The sequence below is a fragment of the Dermacentor albipictus genome, chromosome 1, assembly GCF_038994185.2.
Source record: "Dermacentor albipictus isolate Rhodes 1998 colony chromosome 1, USDA_Dalb.pri_finalv2, whole genome shotgun sequence".
Lineage (NCBI taxonomy): Eukaryota > Metazoa > Arthropoda > Arachnida > Ixodida > Ixodidae > Dermacentor > Dermacentor albipictus.
In genome coordinates, this window is record NC_091821.1 from 206,193,510 (window position 1) to 206,214,205 (window position 20,696).

A 20,696-nucleotide genomic window follows, 5' to 3' on the forward strand; every position below is an offset into this window, starting at 1 on the left:
CATCATTAACAGCTTGATCTCATCATACATGATGGTGATAGAGGTCCTTCCCTTTGTATCGGGTCGCCGTAGTTGACCATGTCCAAACCAGCATGACAAAAAACATGGAAACCATCTTTTCGTGAACTTCAAAAATGTTCGCATAGTCATCAGTGCTATGGCCCATGCTGCCATAAAAACTTGAGGCATTTTTTGGTCACCTACCTAGACGGCCCCAACCTCCGTCTTGAACCGAAGTGCAGTAGGCAGCGCCAATATGTGGGTTGGCTGAAACATGCCACCGTACTCCAGTACCACATAACTCAGTGTCTCATCCGGAGCACAACGAAGACTAGTGTTGCCTTCAGTACAAAAATCCCAAACTGTCAGCAATTCCCAATTTTTGCCACAAGCAGACTGCTCATCCAAATGGCAAATATTGTGTAAAAAAATGTGCGAGATCTTTTAATTATTGCATGAGAGTACTTCTTAAAATCTGCAACCTGGATAGCAAGTGGAAGATTGACAAGGCTGTGTAGCTTGTTACCTTGCCATCATCAGCTCTTCAAAGCAACTTACACCAATGACAGATACAATGTAAATGCTGCAGGCAGGCATGCTTCTGTGCCAACATGTGTGAGAGATTTGTAGTTTCAATCTGTGCCTCAATACAATTAGTAGAATATAAAGAGAACATGCAGTTGTATTCTTTGTGCTAAAGAGTCTTGCAAGCTATGTTTATTTGTACTTCAGACATATGGTGTCATTGATTCAATTAACATTGTGCTGTAGTTCAGAACTGATGAATCACTTTTAGTTTTTTGCAGTTTGTTCACTTTAATTACTATGCTCTTAACTCTTTGTCTGGTAGGTCCGAACCCTTACTTGCAGAGGCACAGCAAGCGTAAACAGGCATTGCAAGAGCTAATAAAATAACCTTACCCTAGAAGCTATAAAAGTTAATGATTCAACTCTAGTGAAATGCACTTTAAAGAAACTACTGAAGAAAAATTGAAAACAGTTTTATTCACATCTGATTTGGTGCATTTGGCTTCAAAGCCACGATACTGCCTTCCTTCTACATTGATTTGACTGGTGCCTGTATCAGTAGTTGCTGAAGCGGTGTGATCATCTTGGACTCCAGCTATGTCACCTGCAGCCCAAAGTCACACCACACACACAATTCCACAATAAGCTTTGAGGTAGCAATTAGCAATGTGTTGCCAGGAAACCGAGACTGCCTAGTCAAAAGATGCGGTTAGCTTTTCTACAAGAAGTCCATGCAGCTAAGCTAAAAAATTTGACAAACACTGTTTCCAACTTCAGTAGCTCTGGTCTATTGGTATGGTGACGGGCCATAGAATAAAAAACAAAGGCTACATTAAACTGGTATTTTCAACTGCATAAAACAAAACAGCAAATGGCTCATACATGTAATACCACAGCAAAGCAGATGGAATAACAGGCAATTTCAGACCAAGAATAACTTGTATGTTTTCTGCTGTTCAAGTTATGCTTGCTGTTCTGAAAACAGACCCCCTTTTTTTTGCTCACTTTACATTTAAAAAAGATTATAACACGTGAACTGCACCAATTACAAAAGAAAAGCAAGGAACAGACATTAGAGTATCTTTTGAAATAAGATAAGCTTTACTGAAATGCAAAGATCTTATTACTGAACAAAAATTGAAAGGAAGTGCTGCGAAGTTACACTAGGACATAGAGTGAAATGTAGGGCAGTACCAGCAAATATAGAGCCTGGCTAAAAATTACAGAAATGAATGCTAATTGAAAAAAAATTAGATCCCCAAAGAACGTAACTAATAGTCTACTTGGTCCCACAGAATGTTTTTATTATAATGTAAGAGGTGTCTTTATAACTATGCCTTACCATTTTAAACCTGCGTAAATGTATAGAAGACTCCAGATTGTTTTTGACCACCTGAGGTCTTTTAACGACCTCAGAAATCACAGCGCAAAGGAACTAAAGTGGTGCCTGCTCATCACAGACTGTACATGCAGTATTTGTTACACTGAAGAATTATTTCTCATAACATCACAATAATGAGGGCTTGCAATGTCTACGCATACACAATAAAATATTAACGCATTCTACGTTGCTTGAATCATGAAATACTGGTATTATAGCTTTCTATATAACAAATGTGCCTACATCAAGTTGCTATACAAGAACCGTAGAAACACTAATCCTTTTCTTGTGTCATTATGACACACGCTATCATAAAAATATTGCGAAGCTAAACCTAGTCACTCTCTAATTGAACATGCTCCAAAATTTGGCTGATTGTATTTGCCAGTGCATGAGAGCTTGCACAGAGGACTCTTCGGTGCATCAAATTCAAGGGTCCACCTGGAAGATAAGCACATGAAACAAAACTAGTTGCATTTTGCAGGCAGTGAGAGGAACTTCACTTGACTGGCTTTTCACAAAAGTAAATTTTGTACACAAATATAAAAGACTAACAGATAAAATTAAGTGAGTGGTAGTTACTTGATAGCTAAGCCATAAAGAGTGATACACCACACACATCTCTTGGTGCATCATTAAGTTTTAACAAGCTGAAGGGGCAGTTGAAGGGTGAAGATATAATGTGAATGCGCAAGTCAACATTGAAGCAAAAAGAATGCTACCCCTTAGACAACTAATCAAATAAATTTTTCTGCAAGATTTCAGAAGTCAAAAGTGCTGGGAAATATCACACACCTTGAGTATCCAGGACAACACCTCCAGCCTCAGTAACAATTAGTGCTGCTGCAGCCATGTCCCAAACATGCATCCCAAATTCATAAAAGGCATCGGCCCCACCACTTGCAACAAAGCACATGTTTACCGCCGTGGAGCCCAGGCAACGCAATCTGGAATGTTGGGAAAATTTTCATGCTACAGTCCACACTCATTACAATGGACCCGCGTACAACAGACTTTCGAATATAAGGGACCACATTTCAACCTTAGTATGGTCAGCCTATTTTATTAATGCAACGAAGTTGACCTTTAACGGACCACACTACAATGGACTATTAGCGACGGCGGACAAAATCAGCAGCAATGTTTGTCAAAATCGGGCGTATAAAACACTTTTGCTGTGTTGACACGGGCTGGCAACTGACTTGCGAGGGTCAGTCGATGATCGCGGCTCAATATCTTGCACGCGAGGGAGGGAGGAAAGCGGGGTGTAAGTGTGCTGTCTTTCGTGCACGAGTCACAGAGGGGGGTTCTACTCCGGTGGCTGCTGTTAACGGCACAGCCGCGCGGGCACCGCATCTTGAAAGAAATCTGCGATGTGGACAAAGTGCATGCCCACACGGGCGCTGTATCTTGAAAGTGATCTACGATATAAACAAAGTGCACGCTGACGCGGGCCGCATCTTCACAGTGATCTGCAATGTGGACAAAGTACCCGGTAGCTTAATATGTGCTATGCTTTTGACGTTTAGTTCACATTGAAGTGAGAGACAGCACAAAGGTCAATTCACTCACTGCTGCTGCCGCACTTATCTTGCTTAATTTGCTATCGCAATTGATGCTTCACCTTTTAGAGAAAACTGCGACTTTTTTTTTTATTTGGATGTTCGTCGCTCACTCTTTGCAATAAAGTTGTTATAGATGAATACAACTTAAGTCTGCAGTGAAGCCCCGCCCACGCCCTCATAACCGCCAGCCACTGTTCCTCCGTGAGGCTGCAAATAGTTTGTACTTCAAACTTTCCCTGTTACCTAAGTAAGGCGGTAACCACAAAAATAAAATTATAAGTGCATACTCTTATACGTTTTCATTCGTCTACTATAGTACAATGGTTAAAGCCTAATTATTCATTGAACTGAAATAAACCGCTTGCTTCGCTGAAACTATTTATTGTCAAGTTTCACTTCCAGTTACATGCCTCATTGCTTTCGCCGATGAAAAGACCCTTCAAGAACAGCAGACACTCTGGAGGTATCAAGTAGGACGCCATTTTCGAAAGGTCGCATGACGACGATTTTGTTTGCTTCGGTGATTGGCTGGCAGAGTAACACAAACCCTCGCGGTCCGCATGCCTTGGTTGCCAACTGCTGTTTCTTTAAGTTGTATCCTACTATAGACATTGCGACAAAAGTTTCGGAAGTGAGGCGTCTTGGATATTGCGCACTTCGGATAAAACGGCCGTTTTTTGTCGGATTATATCTGGGTCCGTTGTAACGAGAGTCTACTGTAGTACATATTGTGCACAAAAAATTACCAAACCACTAGGAGAAAACGATTAGGTCATTAGACACACCCAGCACGGCATGTTTGTGCCAATTTAAGTACCACAACACAAGCTGCCATTAGAAACAAGCTCTCATTTTTAGATTTAGAACCGACTTTAAATGACACAAATGTATACTGGCCTACAATAATTAAAGTGCTTATTGCCATACACATCACTGCATTTGATAATCAAAAGTGGATGAGCCATAGCCTCGTCTATGAGCTGTGCTGAGTGGATTTTGTATACACATCATTAACAGCAGCTCTGGAAAACCAATAAGTAGACTAAAGGAAGTTGGCTTCCCCGAAGGTTACTACTTAGTGTTATGCAAAAATTGCTCAGGGATTCACCATGTGCATCAAGTCCCATACAACGTGAAAAAAAAAAAATCATTAGGAAAAATAGAAATAAGAGTAGTGTTCACAATCCCTAACAAGCCCATGTTAAGTAACTAAGTATAAAAAGGCATTGTACAAAGCTGTGGCAGAAAGCATGCTCGTAAAATGTAAACTAAAACAATCAAGTGGTTTATAGCATTCCTTTGAACGATGGGCACCTAAATGTCACCTAACTCATGCTCACTGAAAAGTATTTTGGGCAGCCACCTGGCTGCACATCATATACATAAGGTAGTTTTTCAGGCAATAAAATCAAACCGTTGTAAGCCAACATGTTGTCCTGTTGCCCTTGCTGTGTCTCGTCATTGCACAAAACATCCACATGTAATTCAAACAGCAGCTAGCATTTTATTAGGAACCCTACTCCGCATACAATACAGGAATTTACCCACTCTCTCATTTCATGCTTCAAAATGCAGCGAGCTCAGCTAGCAGACAACTAGGTATTGTGGGAAAGCGAATTCTAGATAACAGGGAATGAAGATCTGTAAATAGTGAGTACAATTACAGGCAATGAGGGCAATGGCATCAAGTCACCAACCAGCACTTAAAAATATATGTAATGCATGAGCTTTAGGTCAAATCACCTGATCCACCACAGCGATGCAGCGCAGCCTCACCGTACAAACACAGCTTCCACAGTGCAATTAGATATAGCCCCTTGGTACAACATGCTACACTCCTGTTGTAACATTTTAGTTGTTTTAGTGGTTTTAGCTGAGCCTAATGGATGTTCTCTTACCACTATGCATTCCTGCACAGGCCCTGGGACAAGCGCAAGGTGGTTCTGCATGAGCACATATCATGCTATTGGATAGCCCATGATGCCATGATAAAAGGCCCTATTCAGGGCCCATGGAAGCATCTGTCCTCTGCGTCATTCTGGTGTATGGTCGAACCCACTTATATTGATATTGATTTTAACAATACATTGGTTATAACAATGAGAAGCTGCTGCACCATCAACTTTTGTATGTTTTCCCCATAGTGAAATAACCCGCTTACTACAATGCACTGATGCTGTATTATTGGTTATATCGATGAAGTCTGGCAGCTGGGTGTCTGAGCTGAAAGGTAGTGAAATGAGAAATCTTTGAAAAGAAAATGAGAAATTCGAGTCAGTGCAGAATCAGTGCAGTGCAGCGCTGCTCCAACAGCTGCTGCACGCTCATTTTCCAGCCTTCTCTGCGCGCTTCTCTCCTGTCACCCTTCCACCCCTCCAAATATGAATGGGCTGCACCTGTTGCTCTATGCCGCATCACCCTCTGAAATACGAATGGACCGTGCCAACTACGCTGCTCACATGTTGCTCGCTAGCTCTTCATTCAGTGCAGTTCTGCAAACAGCTTAATCGCTCACGTTCATCTTTGTTGGTTGGGGCGAAATCGTTCCTGGCCACGTGGTTTTTCAGCCTTGTTTGACTCGCCACCGAAATGGAAGATGGCTGATCCACCCGCTGGTAATCGGCAATGCACGATGTTGCCGGTGAAAAGAAAGGACATGACTATAGATTTGGAAACTTGAATGCTTTGGAAAACTAAGTGCTTCTAATCGATGAAGCCATCGTTGCAACATACTTGCACTGAATAGCGACGGCGACGACAGCAGCGATGACGCGGTAGGGCAGGCTGCCTCAATGTTGTCCTTACAGGAGGCCTGGCATATGATTTAGTCCTTCATTTTCGCAAGGAACCTTCCGCTGCACTACGTAGAGCACCAGGATGCCTTGGAGAACATATCGGCAAGCTTTGAGCACAGCATGCAAGGCTCACGGATATAGGGTTTTCTCGTGCAAGCCAGTGAAAAGCACGTGGCGAGATGCTTGTGGCGATCTTGCCTCAGCATTTCTTCTGTATTTCTCAAGCTGACAGGCTGCTGCGGCAACCTCCTCGCATATATTAAAAGGGCCCTTTTGAGACCACCAAAGCGATGCCTCGGCGATGCTCGCATATTGCTTGCCACCCGCGACCCCTCTTTGCAGTTGTTTTAGCAGGGCCATCTTTTAACGCTGACAGCCGCGGTTTGTTATACATGATCGAAGCGCCCAGGAAGCAGTTAAACGAGGGAACACAATCAGCAGCCAGATGGAGGACGGTGGTGGTGGGGAGCGGGGCACTGTCTTCCCCGCCATTACAGTTTTCTCACATCAGCTCTGCCATCCCCTTACTTTGATTTTTTCATGCAACCTAGCTATAACAATTATCGGTTATAACAATAGAATTTTCATGGCGCTTGAATAATGTTATAAGTGTGTTTGATTGTGTATATATTTTTTCTCAAGTAGTCAAAAGCTCTCTTTTGCATAATATTTCGGCATATACCACTTGCTTTCCATGGCATTGTGTACGATCAGTTAAATGTAATCACAATTTCCTTCCGAGTCTTCAAAGTCCCCATGAAAAAAAAAAAAAAACATGGGGTTTTACGTGCCAAAACCACGATCTGATTATGAGGCACGCCGTTGTGGGAAACACTGAAAATTTGCACCACCTGGGGTTCTTTAACGTGCAGCTAAATCTAAATACATGGGTGTTTTCGCATTTCACCCCCATCAAAATGTGGCCGCCGTGGCCGTGATTGGATCCCGCGACCTGATGCTTAGCAGCCCAACTCAATAGTGGCTTGTGAATATAACACAAATGGGGATACCTGCTGAGGTACGGGTATCCCCATTTGTGTTATATTCACAAACACGGCGTGTTTCTCACATAACACTGCAAAGGTAAAACATAGGTTGGGGAGACACATTACCAAACATGACAATTATAAAAAAAAGGGGGGTCAAACACACAAGCAGGTATTTTCAAAAAACAAGTGTCTCTCAGTCAGCAGCCAATATGTGAGCAAGCCATACATACCCCGGTGCTTTCTGCATAAGGTTGTGCATGTTGCGGAAAACAAACTCCATATGGCCTGGGTCCCTACTGCTTCCTACTTCACTTATTATCAAGGCTTTAGAGATTTCTGGAAAAAATGTAAAGAACATAAAGAATATATGACATAACAACGTAACTTTTACTACAGTGAGCAGCAAATAAAATACAGTAAATCTAAATTTTGATGTGCTATTTTTTTATTTCAATAGGAATTTTACTTTTGCAAAAAAACTAAAAGTGGATGACCAGACCTTGCTTCAAATATACCAGTGTGAAATTTTGCTATTATATGGCTGAAGCTGCAATAATTACAATGAAACTGCAAGCAACATAACGCTGACTGTGAGAAACAAACACTGCAACATTGGTATACATGGACACACGGGTTATCTGAACTAGGTTTGTTCGTAGCCTGTCAGATCAAGGAAAGGCAATTGGCATTAGCTTTGAAGTAATATATGCAACCAACAAACGCCTGACAGCATCCCACAGACAATGAATTGAGGTTTCATAGACCTTTCAAATCCTTCCTTTTTTTTATAAGCATCACTTTGGGTGCTAGCAGGGCTCCTGTTCCTGCGCATGCACTCAAGAGTGTAGTGAGATTGGTCTACTGTGGTAATTGGAACACACTTTCAATTTACTGCCCAGTGACGTTAGGTGTATGCTAGCACGTACAATTGGGAAAAATGCCAGAGCTGTGTTCTAATTGCCACCACACTCGGAGCGCGTACGCAGGAGCCCTACCTGTGCCATGATGACAGCAGGGGAGTATTCTGTAAGAGTCCACCTAGTGGACTGTCCCTTTTGGTCGTTCCCGATTGGCTAGGGCTGCTCATCTCCTCCTCGCTTGTACAGCTTCAACCAATCAGCAGCGGCCGAAATGGACAATCCACTGTGCTCACTGCTTTCCCACTATGGCTCAAGGCAAGATTGAAGGGAATGCTGAGGAGAATGACATTATAGATTGTGTGTGTACCAGCCATGCAAAGTCTGAACTTCTCTCTTCCTTCTCACCTTTCAATCTCCTTTCCCCAGTGCAGGGTAGCCTACTGGGCTCAGCCTGGTTAACTTCTCTCTCCAGTGAATTTTAGGGGGAAGGTTGGCAGGGAGATTCCTCAAACCCACACGTATTGTAGAATATTTTTATTCTCACCACCCAGCCTTTTAATTTCGAGGTTTAACATGGTACGAGCAAAGTCCATTTCTTACCAGAGTTGCTCTTCAGCGCACTAAGGACTGCTATTACCAGCATATTCTAGCAGTGGTGGTGTAGTAAAACGTGTTGTGAAATCGGTGTATCGGACTTTGCCCGAGCATTAAATCTAGTAACTGAGGTTTTATGGACAGTTATATATGCTATTCAAGAGATTCTGCTGGATTTGCATTGAACTGAAAATAACTGCTCGTCCCAATGCAGTACCTGTGTTTTCCAACATGTGTGAGCAATCTTGAAACTTTTTATCACTAAAAAGTTTAGACCACAAAAATCTGGCTCAAGAAACTTTCAATTATAGCCCCAGTTAACTAATAACCTGAAAAGCAGTTTAGACTGTGATACTGCTTTCTACTGTGAGACCACCATGTTGGCAATGAATGCTTTTCTTGCTTGGTCACATCAGCAGGCCTGCTGGCACTGGGGTCAAATACAAGGCATTTTGTTTCTGTTGCAATACTGCAGGCAACTCCACTGTGCTGTAGGGAAGGGCACACTCTACCAACACAGTGGTGATGCCTCATTGGATAGGCACATGCAGACAATAAAACCTTGCAGGGTCAAACACTGATTGCCCACAAATGCTTGAGAAATCCTGGGACAGTCCTCGCAGAGTGGCATTTACCCATAATTTAACATGGCACATAGAAATTATCTCGTAATTAATGTTCACAGAAGCAGGCTCTACATGGGTGGATATACATATTTCTGTGCATTATCATTTTCAGTGAGAACTTGAAATGCTGCGTAACATTAATAAATAAATAAATAAATAAATAAATAAATAAATAAAATAAAATAAAATAAAAACCACCTAGTCTGCAAAAAAGAACTCCTGGTATCATTTCCAGCACATTGAAATTTCATTTCTATCTACACTGCTTTAGACATGGTGGCAGCAAGCAATAAATCTATGTAGGGATGACAATAGTGCAGCGAAACACAAAAGAAGCAAACGAAATATTTATGTGTTGCTGGCCTCTTCAAGGCTCTGGAGAGGCGCCAGCATGTTAGCCCTACAGAATAATTGTAATTTAGCAACCTGCTGCTCAACATGAAGGGAACTGCAATAACAATGTAGACACTTACTTTCCTGAGCTCAATAATCAGCATTGAGCATTTTTGCATAAAACTGTAAAAAATAAAAATGAAATTCGAAGTACACCTCAGCACTTCCTCTGAGTTGTGAATGCAAAAGCATTAATGTCCAATTGAATGCCGGTGAGCTGTCCTTCGAGTGATTAACTCCTCGGGGGCAAGCGAGAGCGTTCAGACGCTTGGTGCGCTTTGATTTGGCCTTACCAAGGCACAGTTAAAACGCAGGTGAGAGCTTGCGCGGACAAGAAACACATGGGTAACACAGGCTTCCGGCAGCGAGAGCAAGGGTGATTTGGTGTTGCAGCAATGCCCTCTCCCCTCACACAACACCTGGTACACTACAGCGACAGAAGGTGTGCCCTTTTGCCTGCTCTGCTCCATTGAGGTGCACTCATGACGTGGTGTCGCCCCAATGGATATTTAGGTGCCGTTCTGCTGCTACAGACGCGGGATGCCAACTTTTTCACTCAATGAGCCGGTTTACGCTTTCATATCAAAAGGTAAAACAGACAGATAATTGGATTGAAAGCACATTTACTAGCGAGCTAAGATAGTGATTGGCTTGCACCTGCGAGCTTAAATGGTCAGACCTCACCAGGTCTGACCATTTTGAGCTGACAAGCGCAGAGCATACAATGCGCACCAACGATCGTGTTTGCAAAGAATTACATCGCTACGCACCGCAGAAAGGTCTGAAATTTCACTCCGAACACTGTTTTCCTTTTCCCTCATGGCGACCATGCTCCAAGCTGGACGGTGACGTACTTGCATCGCTGCGCCTACGTACTCGGGTCTGCAGTGTGACGTCGCTCGTGGTGACACGTGACTTCGAGAATTATTCAAGGCAACAACTTTTATTTGTGTGGTCTGTTGCTTGAACTGACGAATTGAAGTTTAAAGAAATAATAAAACGCACAACGGAATGTCTGCGTGTTTTTTGTTTTACTTCCCACCGAAGCAAGAGAGATGTAGTTCCACTTCGTCTGCTTGTTCGCATGGCTGTGCAGTCATGTGCACAGATATCGAAACTATGCCATTTTCTACCGTGTTCCAGCGTGTGATCATGCTATGCGATCTGCTTGTTCTTTCGCAGTATTCGTGTAGCACTGAATTATACCGCTAGTCAAGCGTCCTTGTGCACTGCGTGCAACATCGTGCGCTGGGTGAAACCGGACAATCACAACAGCGCGTACGCAGTGATAAATAAATAAATAAATAAATAAATAAATAAATAAATAAATAAATAAATAAATAAATAAACATAAGGAGAAAGAAAAATGAAGGCGGGGCCCAGGACGTTTGCGGCATACGATCCTCGAGGTCTGGTATGGGAGAACACAGGAAAAGAATTTCGGTTGCGGAGGCTAGACGGGGTGAGTGGAGAGAATGTCTCACTATGCAGTGGAGCTTGCCTCCTGAAATCATGGGTTCACGGCACTGAAATGTTTCTATCTGGGCTATTAATGCGCCGATTTGAAACATTTTCGCGGCACGTAACAACTTTCAGCGTATAACCAAAATTTGCTATGGGGCCTGGTGAGGGGCCCTTTGAAGCACTCCGATGCAAGAAGCATGGCGAGGTTGAGGTTGTACTTCTGCTGCTGCCTAAGTAATCTTAACTTTTTTTCTTAGTTGCTGCCATTTTGCCTGTCTGAGAAATGAGAAATGGGGGAAGGAGTATGCTAAGGGGTTGGGAGAACCCTGGCCTACGTCTGCAGTCTTTGAGCTATGTCCACTGTGGTGGATAAATTGGGCAACTGGGTTCATTTGGGCTGGTTGGTACATCTATTCAAACAGAAGAATTTTGAACAGCATGACATAAAACAAGGAAGAGCGCACAGGACAGCACTCCGTCTTGTGCCTCTTTTATTTGTTCTGTGTCAAGCTGTTCAGAAATTCTGCTGTTTCAACTGGGCAACTTCACCAATTATAACGCAGACTCCTATGCACCTTTTAATTTTTTCAATACTATTGGTTGAAACTCTCTACCTGCATAATGTTGCAAATTGTGCCATATTTTGGCACAATTGTTGCAGAATGTGCCATTTTATTTGTGTTTGAATATCAAATTCACTCTCTTAATTATTGCACAGTCTCATAGCAGCATGGTATTTTGATTGTGATTATAGTAAGCTTCTCAAGTACTTGGCTATTCTGTGTACTGGATGCAACTACAGTGTTCAAGAGCAGTATGACAGTCAGACAGCATGCTTTAGCATCAACAAAACTCCTGAACAAGATATTCACCAAGAAAAAAGAAAGATGGGTGTGCCCGACCCGAAAATTTGTCTATAGAAAAGAAAAAGACGTTGAAAGTTCATCTAGAAAAATATGTTCACTGAAAAAAACCTGACTTTTAGGAGGGAAAAAAGAAAGGAAGCTGAATTTAGGGAACATAAAAACTGAATACACTGAACCCTAATTATATAATATACTAATGAGAGTTAGGGACCCTCACTTTACCATTTTGTCCAGAGACTTTCAGCCTGGTGCCATTGCAGAAGGAGCCATGCCCTTTGACCGCAGTGTACAGCTGATCCAAAGCTGGATTGTACACAATGCCCACAACAATCTGTGAAGAGCACAACTTGTAGATATTCAGAAAATACAAAAAGACTTCCCACCTAAGCATGCAGTTTATAGCAACAAAACTGCTGGTAGCTCGAAGACACATGCATACTTGTAACAAACATGCAAAGCAACCTTATATATATGGATAAAAGAAGCATTTTTATGGTTTCGATATATGTACCACAACTATAATTTATATGATTTATAATGCAATAATGATGTAGTCGGAGGATACTAGAATAATTCCGAAAATGGAAGTAACATGAAAATATAAGCTCAACATATAGCTTCTCAATTTATTAGTCATGCTACAAAAATGGAGCAATGTAATGACCAAAATAGAGTGCCACATACTTGCAGAAGAAAAAAAGTGGTCTGTATAAGTAGCGTCTTTCATTTTAACATACTATGTTTATCACAAGTGATGAAATAGCATAACATAACCTGACATCTGCTTTTGCAATTAACATTTAAGAAATTATATCTTTCTCAGTGTTTACAAATTATTACACTTAACAACGAACTAGATACTGTAATGCACAAAATGTCTTATTTCCACAAATAAATATTATCAAAGAACAAACAGCAGCGCAGAAACGTGGCTTAAACTTGGACTGCTATATTTATGAGAAGTACTTGTTACTACACATGGTCATCTGATGTCTGTATCCACCTTGGACCTCTTAGGGCCTTATGCATGCATTCACAGACAGCATGTCATCTAAGCAGTAGTTCACATGTTCAGGCAGTGTAAAAAAAGTTACAGCGCCCGAGCATGTGTACAATCAGCAATGTGCAAGACACTGGACCCCTGCCGTCATCAAAGTGGTTCTGGCAAAACAACTGATGTCCAGAACATTATGTTAGCTGATAGTGCCCATCTACATACAAATTTGGAGTATGCAAGTTTGGAAGTATACCTTCAACAAACGCCTGATAATAGTGATACCTCTATAATCTACACAAACTTAATTTTTAAACACTCAGGTGACTTTTTCTTTATGAGAAAAATTGAGTTTCACAACACCGCCCAAGTTAAGGGATGTTTCTTTATACACATGTTCCTTTAATTATTCTGACATAATAAAGAATAAGCTCAGAAGCTTGATGACATCTATATGTTGACCACAATTTCTTAGAGGAGTGCTTACAGGAAATGCCTAGCTTAGTGCTACTCGCAAAACTTGCTTGGGCGTTTGACCTAATAATTAGGAACTGTGAGTAATAATGCTCTTAAGCCTAATTCTTTAACATACACATAGATTTGACTGGCACGAAAACAGCTTGCTGCACACTACATCTGTACTTGCATAAATTTCTGCCAAGTTTATTTCATGCAAGTCTGTTTTCAGCTGATAAGCAATTACCTCAAACACAAATTACACATACAGTGTAGGACATTAAGAGCATTGTGCAGTAAGCCCAAGTTTGTCCTCAAGTTGCCTAAGAGTTAAAAATATGCCACAGTATTAATCAGTGCAGTTTTCCCACATGTTTTGAGCCTATTTAGAATCTTTTAAAAGAAATGTAATGCATTTTTTTTTACATTCTTGCTTCTGCTCATTAGGCTTCTTTTAAACATGGTCTTTTTGTCCAGATGAAACAAATGTGAAACCTCAAGGGCCATGGAATTGTGCCCATATATAAGAATGATTATTTATATATAGTGCAGCCATATTATAGGGCTATATATAGCAGGAGCGCGAAAAAGAGAACAGTAAATTGACATAAGCAAGGCAAACACACCAAATAATTGAAGCATTTAACATACACAAGCAAACACAAGTAAACAATTAAAAAAATACAGGTAAAGCAAAGCACCTATTTGAAAAGTACTCTCCTATCGCAACTAAAAACTAATTTAATTAATGAAACTAATTAAGACAATGAATTCCGATGCTCTATGGTGTGTGGAAAAAAAGAAAAGAAAAAAGAAAGGAAGAAATAGAAGCTATATTTCAATGTGTTAGTATGAAGACGAAAAAAAACATTAGGTTTAAAGCGTGAAAACTACAAGTGCAACTTCCTTCAGCAAGTATGACATGACTGCAGTCGCAAAAGACAGACACAAGGTTAATGACGACATACAGAAAGTTTACAGATTCAATGTGATAACGCAGCAAGAGTGGTTGGAGTTTCAGAGTGTGCAGTGACTGTGTCGGTGAAAAATTGTGACAGTAATTATTGGAGATGGAACGCATAGATTTTCTTTGCACAGATTTAAGCAAACATATTCAAGCAAAGAATATGAATATAATAAATGTAATACAACGTAACTACTTGTGCGTCACATGTATCTGGACAACAGTAATGTCATCCTAAAGCAAGAGTATGTTGCATCTTAAACATCACCTCTTTCTGAACAGCGAGTGCGACAGAAACAGCAACGACTGGAAACCTGCGGGATAAAAATGACACAGGTGTACCAAACGTGTGCAACGTGTGATGCAAGTCCGCAAAATACTTTGATGTTTAGTTGAGACCTTTCATCACATGCATGAGTGACCAAGGCCTTGGCGCAGCTTTAAAAACTAATGCAAGTAAACTATACCCATGTAAAGAAAGACCTATGTTACCCGTGCACAAAGTTCATGGTCCCGTCAATCGGGTCAATGATCCATGTGGGATCATTTGTAAGCTCGCTTTTGATACCCGCAGCAACTGATTCTTCTCCGATGAACCTAGCACAAAAGAAAGAAAGAAAAAAAAAGAACAGGAAAAGGAATGTAGCTACACCACCAGGTCCCCACAGAGCATAGATATGAGAAACACAGTCAGGCATCAGTGTCGTCCGTACAGCCTGATGAAATGCATCTTATTTTGTTGTAGCGCAAGCTGAACGACAAGGACGACAGAAAGGCACATCTAACACGCACAGTGCTAACTTTCAACAACAGATTTACTTCCAGTTCTCGTCGCTATATATACACCCTCGAAACGTCATACAACACGTCATCCCCTACATGCATAAGTTCTCCCACAGATGAAAAATGATTGCTGGAAGGAGCGGCATCAATGTTGTATTTTCGGCGCCTAATAAATTGGCCAGCCTGTGTATAAACACAAGGCTAGAAAGAATCACACGTACCGCACGTGAAAAGGAACATAAAAACAAATTCATTCACTGCATCGCAGGTGTGGTATACCGCATTCCTTTCGGGTGTGGACGATCCTACTTTGGTCAAACGGGTAGATGCAGAAATGACTGGCTACGAGAACACAATAACAAAGTAAACAACGTGGCTGCCGACGGCCTTCTTGCCATCCATTGCCAGAGATCAGAAATGTAAATGCAAACCCAGATTTAAAGAAACAGTCGTCATGAGTAGAAGCAGGTGTGAGATGACGCGCTTGATAATAGAAACTAGACATATATCAACATTTGGTGACAGCATGCGTCAGTAAGCCTTCCATTTCATAATCCACAAAATAGCTCGATTATCTTTACTCGCGTTGAACGTGTACATGTGTGTCAATCTGTGTGGCAAAGAAGCGCTTGCGTGTGGTTCCCGGTTTTTTATGTTCACCGAAATTTTACACATGTTGTATGACGTTTAGAGCGTGCATTTATAGCGAAGTTAGCGCTGTGTATGTCAGATGCGCCTTTCTGTTGTCCTTGTCGTTCAGCTAGCGCTACAACAAAATAAGATATGCCGTATCAACAAGCTCCTATATCTATCCTAATCGATGAAACGCGACGCGGTCACTCTTACTTGTGATTTGGGTATTCCTCTTGGAGTTTCCCAATTAGCAGTTGTTCAACCTGCCTATCGTATTGTGTAACCAGATCAGTAAATTCTGACTTCGTTTCAAACTGTTTTCTTTCGCCGAACGCCCTTTGCACAATCTGCAAGAAAAAAGAACTGATTTCACGCACCGACTATTTTGTTGTCTCACACATTTTCACACACATGCAAAACGACACAGCTTACCGCTCCAGATTCCTTAACGAGTTCTAAGGCTTTACAATAAAATCGTTCAATGTCCTGATCGGTAATCATGACTATTGCAGAACGCAGCGGTTTCAAGCAGTTTCAAGCTCGAGTTTCTCACGCGAGGCAGTGCTTTGAGGGATCGCCAGCCGTTTGTGCGCAGGCGCGAGTGAGTAGGCGCGCGAGAGAGAATCTGGGGGCTTTTGCTCCTTGAATACATGACTGTGCCGAGGCACTACGGAGCCCGTGTTGTATGCGTTTGTACCCTAGACATGCCGGCATTGGGATCGAGTTTGTTTACGCTCCGACGCTGGCTGCCCGTGCGGCGAGGCAGTGGGCCCGTACGCATTTTTACAATTGCTAATGTAGGTACAGCGGGGCGTGGCGTTTATCGCGGCGCTCGACGTTTCTGCGCAGGCGCGAGTAAGAGCGGGAGTGCGGTCGAGTTTGTTTAGGGCCGATTTTGCCCGCGCAGTGAGGCAGTGGGCACGGTCGCCCTAAGGTCCCTCTTTAGGTCGCCCTAGAGTTACTGTATATACCAAAAATACCTTTGGTAGCATATACAGTAACTCTAGGTCGCCCCATTTGGTGATCGCTGTGTCTGAAGGGGCAAGGTTCTGACTGATGCTGTATAAGTCGCGGGTCGCTTTTTTCGTCGCCACGATAGGTTGGATTATTTACAAGCACTGCTCCCGGAGGGCACATGTAACCGGCAAGCGGATGCCTCAGGAGAGCACCTGAGGTTATAATAAAGCAGGTGGCGCAGAATCTACAGGGCACCTAATGGGTAGCGGGGGGATCAAAGCTGGAAGCAGGGCAGCCCGTGGGTTGGAGCACGCACAGGCCTCGGCGAGCCCCAACCCATGGACGAGTCCGGGTTCTAGCTTTGGTGCCCCCGTTGCCGCTTTGGTGCCCTGGAGACGCCGCCAATAATGCGAAATAATGACACCCTGTTTCAATTAGTAAAAAACACGATTGAATAAATATAATTACGTCCAGCCGCTAACATGCGACGCTAACTAAGTTCAGCACTATATGCCGCTCCCCGCAACTTCTGCCGGCACGCAGGGACAAACGCATGCAACACGTGCTAACAAACTCCTCCGTGGTGTCTAGGCAGAGTCATATATATTTAAGTAGCAAAAGTCGCCACATTTCCTCTCTTGCACCCGCTCTTCGTCGGACAGACTTTCTCGCGCCTGCGGCGCTGGAGCTGTCAGTCATGCCGGATTAAACCTTTCTTGCTTCTTACGACACTCTACTTAAATAATAAAAAAAAAACATCACTGATTTTTCTGAGGGAGCAGTAGGGGCCGTAGTAAAGGCCCGGCCTGCTCTCCTGGTGCAGTATCTTCTCTCTTGGCTCTGTGCGAGGTCTACGTTCTGTTCCGGAACACCGCTTTCCGTTTAAGGCCTTAGCACTATTCCAGCGCCAAGACATCGATGCGGCGGAAGACTTCTATGCTATGATTGCGGGCCAGCCAACTTGCGCAGGTTCGCTTACATTGAACCATATTCCAGATTCGCGAGATTCACTCATGGATCTGCCTTTCACGACCCAAGAGCTTGACGCGGCGCTCGCCCTATGTAATCGGTCGTCGTCGCCTGGTCCGCATGACATATCTTACCGCATGCTATGTCACCTTGATGAACGGGCACGAAGTGCGCTCCTTAATATCTCTAACGAGTCCTGGCAGGTCGGCAAAGTTTCTCAAGATTGAAAGAGAGAGAGTAAACGTTTATTGTAACAGAGACTGTTTGGTTATGGTGGATGGAGCCCCTCCTCCAGGGCCCCACTGGTTACTGCGGCTCGCCGGGCCTGGTCAAGGGTCGCCAGTTGGCTTCCCAATTCCGCTTCCGCGAGTCGCGCCTCCCACGACCAGTTATGTAGAGTGTTGTCTAGCAGCGGCGAGGTGGCAGCCGCCGGACGTGACGCGCACTGGAATGTTATGTGTTCCAATGTCGGTGTTCCTTCGCACCACGGGCAAGTGTTGCTATATTTGTCTGGGTACATTTTGTGTAGCCTGTATAAATGTGGGAAAGTGTTTGTTTGCAGGCGGCGCCAGTCCCGTGCTTGCCTCCTGTCTAGGCCTGGGTGAGGAAGGGCTTTGGTTCGCCTACTTAGCCGTTGTAACTCGAGGATTTCTCTTGGCGCACCGGGTGTCGAGGTGTTCTCCCGGGCGGTGTGGCCCGCGGCTCGGCCTGTCATGCCTCGAGCCAAGCGGTCCGCCCGTTCGTTCCCCGCTATCACTGTGTGCGCCGGGCACCAGGTCACGCAATGATCCATGGAGAGGTTCGTTCCTAGGATGCGGAAGACGCAGCCCGGTAAAGCCCCCCCAAGGAAGAGGCGGCAGGCGTCCTGCGAGTCTGTCAGCACGTAGGCCGATTGGCCCTTAGCTTCCGCGGCGCGTATAGCAAGGGCTATGGCCACAGCTTCGGCCGTTGCAACCGATTTCGTGTGTATAGATGCTGCTACGGTTGTTCGTCCTTGGCTAGTCACGACTGCTGCAAATGTATTGAGGGCTCCTGTATTCTTGTGATACGAACTCGCGTCTGTAAAGTAAGTATCCGGGTCGCTTCGCCGCCTTAGTAAGGTGGCTGCCCGCGCGCGTCTCCGTGCCGCATGATGGACTGGGTGCATGTGACGGGGGATCGGCGCCACGTGGATCCGCTCTCGAATTTCAGATGGCAGTAGGATTGTTTCATCGCCACAATATTGCGGTGTCAGTGGATAGTTAAGTCGTTGTAAAACCGAGCGCCCCTGAGGTGTCGTGTTTAGCCGGTCACGCTGCGCCATTAGAGTGGCCGCTGCATATTCCTCGAAAGTGTTCATCATTCCTAATTCGTTCAGTCGGATCGTGCTTGTGCTTTCAGGCAGGCCGAGTGCTGCTTTACAGGCAATTCTTATGAGCTTATCCGCATGTTCGATGTCGTGACGCCGCGTGGTTTGGAAAGGCAGGGCGTACGTTAGACGACTAATGACGAAGGCGTTTACTAGTTGCATGGTGTCTGCTTCGGTCATGCCTTCGCGGCTGCGTGCAACTCTGCTAATAAGCCCAGTTACGCTCCGAACAGTGCGTCTGAGATTGGAGAGCACTATGCTAACGCTGCCCGTTTCTTGAATGCACATTCCCAGTACGCGCAGGTGGGATGCCCTCTTGATGGGCTCTCCCTCTAAGGTGAGCTGCAGATCCGGAGCCCTGGTCGCTTGGGTATGTCTAGGTCTAATATGAATATACTCCGATTTCGCTGGAGCACACCTCATGCCTGCTCGCCTCATATAGCTTTCAATGGTGTTGATGGCCTGTTGAAGCGTGTCTTGTCGGTTTCCGTAGGACCCTTTGCAGGCCCAGAGTGTAATGTCGTCTGCATATATGGCGCAGCCAAGGTCCCGGTTCTTCTGTAAGTCCAGGGCCATTCTACGTAAGCCGACGTTAAAAAGAAGTGGTGACAATATGGATCCTTGAGGAGTGCCCTTATCTGGTAGGCGATACAGAGCAGAACGTGCTGAACCCAGTCCTATTTTCGCGGAGCGGCTGCTCAGGAAGTCTTGAACGTAATGAAATACCCTTTCTCCACACCCGACATCTCGCAGTCCGTCTAGTATTGTAGTGTGTGAGATGTTATCAAATGCCTTATGGACGTCGAGTGCTAGCAGGATTCTGTCCATGCTGCCCGGAGGAGGATCGAGCACCTCATCTCTTAATAGAAGAAAGACGTCCTGTGCACAGATTCGCCTGCGGAAACCGAACATGGATTCAGGGAAGAGTGAGTTTCGTTCGATGTGGGCTTCGAGTCGGGTTAGAATTACTCGTTCAAAGAGCTTGCCCATGCAAGACGTGAGCGATATGGGCCTGAGATGGTTGAGCTCGCGCGGCTTGCCCGGTTTTGGTATAAACACGATGTCTGCCTGCTTCCATTCTCGCGGTAGTCTCCCATCCGGTCGCCAGACCTGTTCATTGAAGAAGTCGACTAAGTGCTGTAGGGCTACGTCACTAAGGTTGCGCAGCATTGCGTTGGTGATTTGGTCGGGTCCAGGAGCCGTGTTCTTCTTGAAGGTTTGTGCTGCTGCGTAGAGCTCCGAGAAGGTGATGGGGGCGTCCAAGCTCGAGTTATCCTGTCCTTGGTATTCTCTCATAACGCTTGAAGATGTCTGGGCAGCGCCGGTGTAGGTGCGTTTTAGGTGCTCGAGTAGTTCTTGTTCTGAGCCCTTGTATTCTCCTAACAGCCGCCGCATGACGTTAAACGTCTCGGTGCGCGTGCTAGTTGGGTCTAACATGCACCGAAGAATGGCCCAAGTCTTCTTGGTGCTGAGGGTGCCTCTGAGAGAGTCGCAGAAGCTGCGCCAATTTTGATTATTCAGCTCCTGCGCA

General features: G+C 44.1%; 1 protein-coding gene across 2 annotated transcripts; it reads right to left on the reverse strand.

Annotated features, from left to right (window-relative positions):
* Window positions 1–923: 923 nt before the first annotated feature.
* Window positions 924–16,490, reverse strand: LOC135896706 (inositol monophosphatase 2). 2 transcript variants are annotated; one of them, XM_065425196.1, is made up of 8 exons: window positions 16,324–16,490; window positions 16,105–16,238; window positions 14,968–15,072; window positions 14,744–14,789; window positions 12,284–12,392; window positions 7,489–7,594; window positions 2,705–2,856; window positions 924–1,132 (listed from the first exon to the last, which is right to left on the reverse strand). In XM_065425196.1, the coding sequence occupies exons 1-8, from the start codon at window positions 16,390–16,392 to the stop codon at window positions 939–941; spliced, it is 915 nt and encodes a 304-aa protein (XP_065281268.1). In that variant the 5' UTR covers window positions 16,393–16,490; the 3' UTR covers window positions 924–938. The 2 variants fall into 2 exon arrangements, with proteins under 2 accessions (XP_065281268.1, XP_065281269.1); XM_065425197.1 differs by lacking the exon at window positions 924–1,132 and adding an exon at window positions 1,607–2,350 and having other exon boundaries at window positions 16,324–16,482.
* Between the last annotated feature and the right edge of the window lie 4,206 nt (window positions 16,491–20,696).

What these genes read in the sequence shown, in the direction of transcription:
- LOC135896706 (XM_065425196.1), bottom strand. Translation starts at nt 16,392, where the DNA reads ATGATTACCGATCAGGACATTGAACGATTTTATTGTAAAGCCTTAGAA. An exon ending in GAGGAATACCCAAATCACAA is followed by an intron (nt 15,073 to 16,104) that starts GTAAGAGTGACC and finishes CTTTTGTGCTAG; the next exon opens with GTTCATCGGAGAAGAATCAG. An exon ending in GAAAGTCTCTGGACAAAATG is followed by an intron (nt 7,595 to 12,283) that starts GTAAAGTGAGGG and finishes CATTTTTTCCAG; the next exon opens with AAATCTCTAAAGCCTTGATA.